The sequence below is a fragment of the Dermochelys coriacea genome, chromosome 6 (genome assembly GCF_009764565.3).
Source record: "Dermochelys coriacea isolate rDerCor1 chromosome 6, rDerCor1.pri.v4, whole genome shotgun sequence".
Taxonomy (NCBI): Eukaryota; Metazoa; Chordata; order Testudines; family Dermochelyidae; genus Dermochelys; species Dermochelys coriacea.
This window is the reverse complement of record NC_050073.1, coordinates 102,583,761-102,594,541: the sequence shown is the minus strand read 5'-3', so window position 1 is coordinate 102,594,541 and position 10,781 is coordinate 102,583,761. Positions and strand designations below refer to the sequence as shown.

General features: G+C 37.8%; 1 protein-coding gene across 2 annotated transcripts in view; it reads right to left on the bottom strand.

Annotated features, from left to right (window-relative positions):
- Nucleotides 1-4,293: 4,293 nt before the first annotated feature.
- The window catches only part of VRK1 (VRK serine/threonine kinase 1), a 43,270-nt gene continuing 36,782 nt past the window's right edge, over nt 4,294-10,781 (bottom strand). For both annotated transcript variants that reach the window (XM_043516352.1, XM_043516351.1), the window contains exon 13: nt 4,294-4,531. In XM_043516352.1, coding sequence (XP_043372287.1) covers nt 4,458-4,531 — 74 coding nt within the window. In that variant the 3' untranslated portion in view covers nt 4,294-4,457. The remainder of the gene's footprint in view (nt 4,532-10,781) is intronic.

The following is a 10,781-nucleotide window of genomic DNA, read 5'->3' as shown; positions in this document are numbered from 1 at the left end:
GTCAGCAGGCCCCTATATACAGCACCATGAGGGGGCATCTTCAAGGGACAACAGAGCCCACCCGATGGATACCACTGAGGGAAAATCTTTCCAGCGGTGGTGCACATGGCGTGCACACACCTACACTGTAATGGACATGAGCAAACACTCGAAGAGTTAGGGGGTTCTGCCCACACTGCAAAACAACAAATACTGTGCCAAAGGAATACTACCTCTAGCAAAAGCAAAACTTAATTGTCATGGTTACTAACCTAGCATTATACATGCACAGTGTGGTCAAATCATATTTTGAGACAACCGTGCCAGCAACTGATAAACTCAGTGTTAAGTTATAGTGGGGACCAAGGCCTTAATTTCACACTAGCCCAACCATCCTTCCACTTTTTTTTTTTTTTAAGTGGTAATGGCCAAGAAACAGTTACTTGAACAGCTTTTGGATCATTCCGTAACATCTCCTACCATGTCCTAATCGCAAGTTATAAACTCGAAAAAGCAAAATCTTCTTCAATTTAAACTACTACTACAATGGATAAAAATCTAGAAACATGCTACATTAAATTGCTAAGGGAGGTAAGGTATCCAGCAAAGGTCTTCAGAATAAAAAAATATAATAGGGTCTCTCAATTAGACAAGTGGCACTCTGAGCCTATGTGCTGGCATGCCTACAGTTTTTTTTAATGTCTGGCAGGATGTTTTACAAACTAAACTCAGCAAGCTTACAATTCTACCAGAAGGTGCTTCAGATGGTTTTGCTAATAATTTTGATCAGCTAAAATGGAGCAGGGCGGTGGGGGGAACATTTCATTTATTTGGCTTTATAAAAAAAATTGTCAAATCTAAGCAGGACCATTAACTGCCCCCTCCTGAATACCCCCTCTACCCAAGATAAAACACCTTTTTTTTTTTCCTGGCCTCAAAACTAGTTTGTAAAATCAGCCTTTGTTTCCAAAACTAAGTTTGGTCATTCTTTGTGCATTTCCCTCACTAGAAGGAAGTACATGTTTCTTCAGAAAATTCACTGAAAGCTGGCATTGCTTCTACTGCAAACATGTAAGTGCTAACCACCATATATTGGCTTTTGTTTTAATAGCCTTTTAACCAACTTTGTTAATGGACTGAATGCAATTTAGATATGGAACTTGGCTAAAACGTAGCTTCAATTGGCTATTAAAATTTAAGAGCCAACTAAGATAGCTAATTACAAAAAAAGCTCCAGTGATAATGCTAAGCAGAATTAGTAATAGCAAATGACAGTCTGTCTAGTCTTATTCCCAAAGGGAAAGAAACTCTTAACTGAGAAGTCAACCAGACAATGTGCAGAAAACCTAATTGCATTACTGGTATTATGGCATCCCAAATCTGGCAGCTCACTGGGACAAAACAGTGAGTAAAGTCTGTCAAACTCTACTCACGAAAGCAACTGACTCTTTTTTACATATCAGCAGATTCCAGGAACGATTACATTCTGGGATGTCGGACCTTACTGGGAAATATTCCTGTAAAACAACCAGGAAAAGGTAAGACCATCACGCTAGTACAATCTAAAAAAATTCTGCATCCATCCCAAATTAGATTCTCCCTCCAGATATTTTATATTACAAAACAAACAAACAAAACAAAAAAAAACCCCCCAACGATCTGTCTGCTAAATGTTCAGCACTAAAAGAAGAGCTCTCCGCTTCATTATCGATATCCTCATTACACCATCAGTTGAAGTGCGGAGTAGTTCTCCTGTGAAGATTTATCATGTATGGTGGCCACTTTGAAACATAGGTAGTGGAGTCTAACATTCCCTACTCAAGTGTCTCCCTGCTGTGCCTGTAAATGTCAGTCCAGTTTTTTCACGGCTGTGCGCACAGATTAGAAACAGCAGGAGAGCTTGGGAGTATGACTACAATGCCAGTAAGGACACTTGTCTTCATGGCACTGCTCAAGTGATTCTTGGAATGTAGGACCCTGCTGTTTTCTAATATTTACACACAACTGGAGTCATCAAGAGCAGTTAAATGCAGTCTAAAGGCAGCTTGCTTCCTTTGTGTTACCGGTTTTACACTCAAATGGGATGCCAACAAAAACTACCACCCCACTCCTTCAACTAAGTGGTATATTTTTCCCCCACCTTTTTGCCACCCAAGTGTAACTATCACACTATTTCATCAAATCTTTCACTTAGCTTTCCACTGCTGTTGCCCACACTTTAAGCATCATGTAAATTCACATGTAGCACTTAGGGAGATTCTTGACCTCTGATCGTGCTTTTGCAATCTAGCTTTTTTGTGACCAAACAAGAGCAGAGAGGGCCTAAGAAGTCATTCACTGAGAGTCTAAAGCACCTTCACTTCCTAGAACACTTTGAAATAAACACCTCACCTCAGAGACCATTCTTTTTTGTTACCAAGAAATTAGAACAAGCTAAAATATCTTCATAAAATGTCTTTGTGAATGCAAGTTTGGTCTTGGTTATCATCAAATGGAAGCACAGTTCTTGACCACTGGGAAGGTATGGAAGAGAGATCTGGCATACCAGTAAAATTCAAAGGTGTTTCATTCAATTTTTTAAAATGTTCAATAATCAATAAAGAACAAACACATGAATAAAGCTAGCTTTTCACATTCAGATATTATAATTTACATTTGCTTGCCTGTAATATTTCTCTGGAGAGATTTTTGAGTGCTGTGCTTTTAAATTATTACTTTAGCTTTCACTTTAACTTTTGATAGTAAACTTTAAAAAGATAGGAAAAAAAAGATTGGAAAAAAAAGATAGAAATGTAAAGGCTGCCACAGCCTCTTACCTTCACTTCTGGAAAAAAGCTCACCTGACAGACATTGAGGGGTAAAATCTGAGGTAGCCAAAGTATTAGCACATGGTAATACTATACTTGGAAATATCTAGCCATGTTTCCATAATTCCTATGCACAGCAGAGTCCTAGGAAAGCCTCATGTTTATTTCTTCCCTCACACATTGATAATGCCAGAAGTGAGATAGCAGTAGGTGGTTCTTCCACTGGTCTATTTAAAAATCTTACAATTTTAAACGTTCATTTCCTTGTTTTAGAAGAAAAACTGGTGCATCAATGAACACTTTGACCTGTGTGTGTGTTAACATACCCATTTATTTCAGTTTGTGGGATACCTGGATAACTTTTATACAAGCATTTAAATCAGCAAGAAAAAATTGGCGATGTACAGTACAGTATTTCATTTGTTCATTACTACTACTTAAGCAGTTTATCACACCACCATTTCCTTCTTGAGAACTATGTCCATGCCAAATTAAGAGGTCTTTTTTGAATTACCTAAAATGCAAAAAAGTGTTAATTTTCAGTATGAAGCATTTCCATTTTTCCAAAAATGCCTGTTGGGGCTAAGAATTACCATGAGGAAGTTCAGCATAAAAGTAGTGCTTTTTAAAAAAATTGGAATTTCAGATGAGAATGTCATCTCGCCTATAAGCAAAGGTAAAGCATCATTCTTAAGTGACAAGCATGAAAATCAAGTTTTTTTGGAAAAAGGTGTCCAAGTAGAGGACAAATTGAAGTTTGGACCCTTTCTTGCTTCCCTATGATATAAAAAGAAAACCTGAGGTTTGTTTGGTTCCTGGGGGCAGGGGAGGTTACATCAGAAATTCTGGTCTTACCTACTCACCCTCCTGGAAGACAATGAATAACTGGAGAACTGATACAAAGACAAATACCATTCAAATGAAACTTGATTAAGTAAAACTTATCTTATAAAATTTAGACATATCAAAAAAATGGTTTTCAGCAATGCACACTAACTGAACACAGCTTAGTTGCAAGATGAAACAGCTAACATGATTGCTCAAAACTATGTTCACACTGTTAAATTTTGTTGTGTACACCACGCTTGAGAACGAAAGTGATTTTTATTCACTGTTTAAATCTGTTTTGTTTAATGTTTATTTAATTCAAACACATGAGAAATACCTGAAAGAAGAGATGTCTATGCAATGATCAAAAATCCCTTTCCCTCCCCTCCAGTTAATGCTAAGTCCATATTTCATGCCTCCAAAAAGTCTTCATGCAAAAAGAAGAAAGACCGAATGTGACACTGCTTTTTTAAGGTAACAACAAGCAGAAAAAAAAAAAAATCATTTGTCTACAGTTTCAGGTTTTTTTGCTACATCCTAAAGGAGCAAAAGAGGCACAATTTTCTCTTCAGGTTTCTTCAAAAAGCATAAAAAATATGCAAATATTAAAAACAACCTCACTTCAAAACCTGAAAATTTCTGCATTTATGGGTAGTATTTTTGTACATGAGTACACAAATACACTTTAATAAAACATTTATTCTTCCAAACAAGGTACAAACTGCAGCATAGCCATTTTTCAAATCCTGTAAAAATAAACATTAAAAAGAGAAGCAAAGATTCCAGCGCTACAGTAGCCAAACAAAGCGAAGCAAAGAAAAAGAGCACATTATTCTAGTTCTTCTACTTCTGGACTCTCTTACTGGTTCTTGTGCTTTTCGGCGAACTCTTCTTCCGTGTTTTCGTGGCTTCTGAATCTGTAGTTTTTTTAAAATAGAATAAAATTAATCATCTTTACACAGTAAAGATAGCAGGAAAGTTTTATGAGAAGATAGTTTATATTATTAGCATTTTAAAAGCATAATACCTCAAATTAGTTTGTATCTACTCTACCACTAAAGAAGAGCTCCCAATCCGAGGCTGTGGGAATCCTTGATAAGCTCTTTAAAAATACACAATATACAATTAAATACAATTCCCACACTTACTCCCTGACTCCATCAGTTACTTCACACTCCTTCGGTAACAGCAAAGGTAAACACTGCCATCTGAACAGGATTTAAATTTCCTGACATAAAATTCTTTAGTTTCATTTTGTCCATCATAAAAAGCTCAGTCTTATATGACAAAACAGGCCAAGATGTTCTCTCAGGCAGAGACTCCAGCTCCTGTTTGAAGTAAAACAAGAAGCAAACTGGATAACCTGCCTGCCAGGTAAAAAAGGAGCAGAACTTGATACAGAATCACTTCTGACACCTTTCTTCCTCATGGACTAAGGTCAGGCCCACACACTTGTGTGTGCCAGTGGTATTCACATGACAGGAAAATACAACAGAAGAAAAATAAACATAGGTTACCGTTTTCAAAAACAGAGACCAACCAAAATCTATATTGTTTCAGCTCTTCAGTCTCTATTAATGCCTTATCTAACATGGTCTTGACTTCTTCTCTGGAGCTCCTACAAGAAATGAACTGTATACCTCTGCATCTTTTTAAAAAAGCAGAATTATCCACTTTGTCTCAGTTCCTCTGACTGCTTACTGTTGTGTATGTGACTAACCTAAGTCAAGCTGGGCTTGTGTTCTTCATTGGAAGTCATTTTAAGAGAATGGCTGATTGCTCACCAGAAGAAGCTAGTGTTATCAAGTAAGGTGGCTTTGTCAGCCCATGAATTAACCAAATGGACTGCCATACTGGATCAGAATAGTGGCCATCTATTTCATTAGCCCGTCTGCTGACAGTTTACATTTTTTCCAAACGTTACAAAATATATCTTATGTAATTGTCGATGTTATCATTAAAACATGTGTCTAATTTTTTTTGAAGCCTACAAAGCTCTTAAACTTAATGATTATCTTGTGGCAATGAGTTACACAGGATGAGTGTTCTATAAAAAACACTTTTTATCAGATTACCACCTTTCAGTTTCACTGAGGTTCTTCTTATTCTTGTATTGTGATGAAGAGTAAACAGCAGTGCCTGAGTCACCCAGCCCTTCGGGGGGTGGGGGGGGGAATAAACTAATCTTCACCCTTTCAGCAACAGATACCAAAGTCCCATCCTAGATTTAGCTGAGCAGTTTCCTTAATGAGCAACACTCCATTATTCAATGAGCCCCTTACACAGAGGAAGGGCTGGATGGATGGAATGCTGCAAAGAGAATCCATTCATTCATATCTGAATATTAGAGAGGGCCTCCCAGCATGAAGCTGTTAAGTGGAAAAATAAACTTTTTGGTTGTGGGGAAAAGCTCCCCATTCATGAGTTCAGTTCTCAAGGATTTTTAAATCAAGCAAAACAAGGAGGTGGGAAGAAGTTTCTTTGTCATGAAGTTCTAAACACCTATCTTCTAAGAGCCTAAAAGGGGACAGAAGGGAGGGGAACACATATTGACATAAGCATAAACCTCACTGTCATAACAGATTAAGAAATTTAACATCCAAGAATCTTGCTGTAATATTGTTGAAGAAACTGCAACACTTTTCCTGAAAATACACCATAGGGAAACTCCCTGCATTGACAGTAACGACTCAGTGGTGTAACGAAAGCTGCTCGCAATCAGGGGCAAGGTGTCTAGAAGGTAGATTGAACTGAGCAGGCCTGAGACACACAATCTTACAAGAGGAGCCATTTTATGTGCAAGAGAAGGCCAGATGTGCATATCACCACACATTCTGTTCTCTCTGACACAGAGGCAGTGGGCACTGAGGGCAGTTGGAGTCAAGCAGCAAAGACTGGGGTAAAGCTAAAGCCAAAGCAGCACTGGACCCAAACACAGCACCAGAACTAGACATATCACTAAGACTGACCAGCTGCAATCAAATTAATAGGGCAGAAAGAATAAAGACCTGTGGTAGAGCCCTTTTTCCTTTAAAGAATGGGAGTACAAAAGTTATATGTTCCCCTGAAGGGTTCTCCCCAAAAATTTTCCTGCAAGGAGAGCCTGCACAATTAACATAGGAAGCATTGGAGTGCGATGTTTCTCCAAGATTGTTGAGGCACTGGAAACCTGTACAATCAAAGTAGGATCAAGAGACCATATTTAGTTCTGTCTTCTCTTGTGGTCATCTCCTAATGCTTTTCACAAATCATTAAAGGAAAAGGAGGAACTGAATTAAAAAGAGTGGGAAAATGAATTCCATGATTCCAGGAAGGAAGAAGAAAAAAACTAAAGGAGTGAGGAGTAGAGTCTGTTTTTATACACTCTGCTTTTCATTGTTCTTTGCTTCTGTGTTTTCTGGTAGAAGACACCATAACACAGGTAGTCTGGAATTTTCACAAGGTGACGATATCAAGGGAAAAGGAGCAGGACATAAACAATGTATGATTCCATGATCCTATGCTGTACATGCCATAGGACTGAGGCTGGGGTTTTGAGTGTTTTATTATAAAATGAAATACAAATATTAAGTTGCTTAAATCAAGCTACTTTTACAATTGTAAAGGAAAACCTGTATTTAAATTATTTTGTTGAAGACATCCCAACAACCAATTCCACATACGTCAATAACCATATATAGTACTTTTTTTTTAAATCAACCGTTCCATTAGGCAGTAAATTAATCAGAAAAATTATTTAAATACATTTCTTAATAAAATCTTGAAAAGATTTCATTTCACTGTAAGTAAGTGCTTCACCGAGTCAGTACAGTATCCCGCCCCTCTTCCATCGCTAGCAGTAAATTTCACTTCCAGGTCCTTAAACCCAGGTTTGGACTGCAAGTACTGCAACACCCACTCAGCATTCTGCAATATATCTAACTACGGTTTAACAAAAGAGCGATCACTATTAATTTATTATTATGAAACAATTCAGCTGAACATAAATTTCTATTACACAAAATATTGACCAACGGAAGATTTTCCCCAGAAGTTTTGCACTTGGTTACAGGATCAGATCATATGCAAAATGCTACCCTTATTAATTTTGAATAGAAGGTAAATACAAAAAGGCTTCTGCATTTTATTAGGTCCAACAAGAGTTAGCTATGTCCTCTGTTCTAAATTAAACTGAATTAAGACATTAGTGTCTCAGAGAGCTCTTAGAATAAAAGGACTGATAGGAGTCTTTTTACTCCGTATGGTTGCAAAAATAGGTTTTCTATATTTCATATACTGGAAATAAACTATTGTCTAATTTTTTCCTATAACAGTATATTAAAACCAGTTTTCAATAAATATATTTACCACTTTTAAAATGTGTATGGAAGACATTAACCAGGAAAAACTACAAAAAAGTGTTAAGAGTTTTATACTGACTCAAGTGAGTTAAACAACCTTCCTCCACTTACAAGGGTCTTTAATGTAAGACACCTCTTACACCAGGAGCTTTTTTCTCTATTCGAACCACTCTTTAAACTCCTCAGATAAATTCAGGTCAGGATGTAAAAGAAAGACAAATTGTTTCCTATCACATTTAAATACAGCAGACAGTTTGTTAGAAACTATTTCTTGCAGGGAGCACAACATTCCTGTGCTCTGCAACTTGCACTGGCTTCCTATTAATTTCCAAATGTAATTAGAATGTGCTGGTTTTAACCTACAAAGCCAGATCATTTGAGGCACTACAGATTACAACCCCACGGGTTTAACTGTGAGGATGCTGGAGATGGGGCATTCTGAGTTAAAATCCCTTGACTGTAAACTTTGCTTCCTGCTTCATTTTGCAAAAACAAAATTGATTTACTATCAGGCCATGCTGCAAGGCCCTTTTGCTCTCAAAGTCTTTTTGAGGAGACCGAAGGGAAGGACAAAATGGGTGCTGGGGAGCTAAATCTTTTGGACAACAGTCATAGAAACTGCTATACTGATCAAGCCAATGGAATGTCTACTACTCCTGTATCCTGTCTCTGACAGTGACCAATACCAAGTGTTTCAAAGGAAGCAGCAAGAAACCCAGTAAAACACAATTATGGAAAAAACTTGTCTATTTAAGGAGTTTCTTCCCACATCCCATGAGTTAATAGTTAGAACATGCCCTGATATATAGAGATTTATATTGCTATTTTTCAAAAAGAAAGCAAGTAGAGCCAAGGACAGACCCAAGAGAGAAGAGGATCACATGATCTGCCATCCACAGGATCCTGTGGGTCACCAATAGTCTCCAAAATCCATGTCCATATTACTTAATGTTGGATAAGTAAGTCTTGGCTGAATGAAGAAAAACTCACCTAAAGATCCGTAAGACAATCTATTTTATGTAGCACTATGCTTCACAAAGAAGCCAAAAAATAAGTTCCTTTTAATTGAAAGAGGCAGTTGAAAATACTAAGATTTTTTTAGCTTCTCCACAGTGGCCTTGTCTTCCTTGAGTGCACTTTTAGCACCTCAATCATTCAAGTGGCCCCACTGACTGCACTTTAAAAAAATCTTTGCTGTTAGTTTTTGTGACTTTTGCAGGTTGCTCTTCAAATCCTTTTTTGGCATGTTTAGTTATACTTTTACGCTTGACTTGCCAGAGTTTACGTTCCTTTCTATTTTCCTCTGTACAATACGACTTCCAATTTTTAAAGGATGTCTTTTTGCCTCTAACTGCCTCTTTTACTCTCTTTAGCCATGGTGACACTTTTTGGGGCTCCTACTGTGTTTTTAATTTGGGTATTCATTTATTTTGAGCCTCTATTATGGTGTTTTCAAAAAGTTTACATGCAGCTTGCAGCCATTTCACTTGTGACAACCTTTTAATTTCCATTTAACTAGTTCCCTCATTTTTGTGTAGTTCCTCTTTCTGAAGTTAAATGCCACTGTGGTGGGCTTTTTTGGTACTTTCCCTCCCCCAAGAATATTAAATTTAATTACATTAGGGTCACTATTACTGAGCAGTTCAGCTATAGTTACATCTTGGACGAGATCCTGTGCTGCACTTAGGACTAAATCAAATAATTGCCTCTCCTCTTTTGGGTACCAGGACTAGCTACTCCAAGAAGCAGTCATTAATGTTGTCTAGAACCTTTAACTCAGCATCCCATCCTTAGGTGACATGTACCCAGTCAATATGGGGACACTGTAAATCCACAATTATTATTGAGTTCTCTCTCCTTACAACCTTTCTAATCTCCTGGAGCATTTCATAATCACCATCACGGGTCAGGTGGGGTTGGTAGCATATTCCTACTGCTATACTCTTATTATTTAAGGATGGAATTTTTATCCAGAGAGATTCTGTGGTACTATTTTATTCATGTAAGGATTTGTGCTATGTTTGACTCTATGCTTTTCTTCATAGATAATGGCACTCCCCGACCACCATAACCTACTCTGTCATTCCAACGTATTTTGTACCCTGGTATTACTATGTCCCATTGATTATCATCATTCCACCAAATTTCTGTGATGTCTATTATATCAATATCCTCATTTAATAGCAGGCACTTAAGTTTGCCTATCTTATTATTTAGACTTCTAGCATTTGTATATAAGCATTTATTACATTTGTCACTTTTGAAATTGAATGGGACTCTCATTTGACTGTTTCTTCAGTTCCTTCCTGTACTTTATAAACTTCTACCCTCTCCTCTTTACTAGGATACAGAGAATCCCCATTAATTGAGCCTCCCTTATAATACATGTGCTCCTCCGCAACTATCAGCTTCCCCCTGCCCTTAGTTAAAAAGCCTCCTCTACGACCTTTTAAATTTTACATGCCAGCAATTTGGTTCCATTTCGGTTTAGGTGGAGCCTATCCTTCCTGTATAGTCTCCTCCTTTCCCAAAAGGTTCCCTAGCACCTAATAAACCTAAACACTCATCCCTACATCACTGTCTCATCTATGCATTGAGACCCTGCAGTTCTGCCTAACTGGCCCTGCGCATGGAACTAGAAGCAACCATGAAGGTCCTGGGCTTTAATGTCTTACTTAGCAGCCTAAATTTGGCCTCTAGGACCTCTCTCCTACCTTTCCCTATGACACTGGTACCTACATGTACCACGACCACCAGTTCCTTCCCAGCACTGCACATAAGCCTGTCTAGATGTCTCGAGAGATTTGCAATGTTCACACGTGGCAGG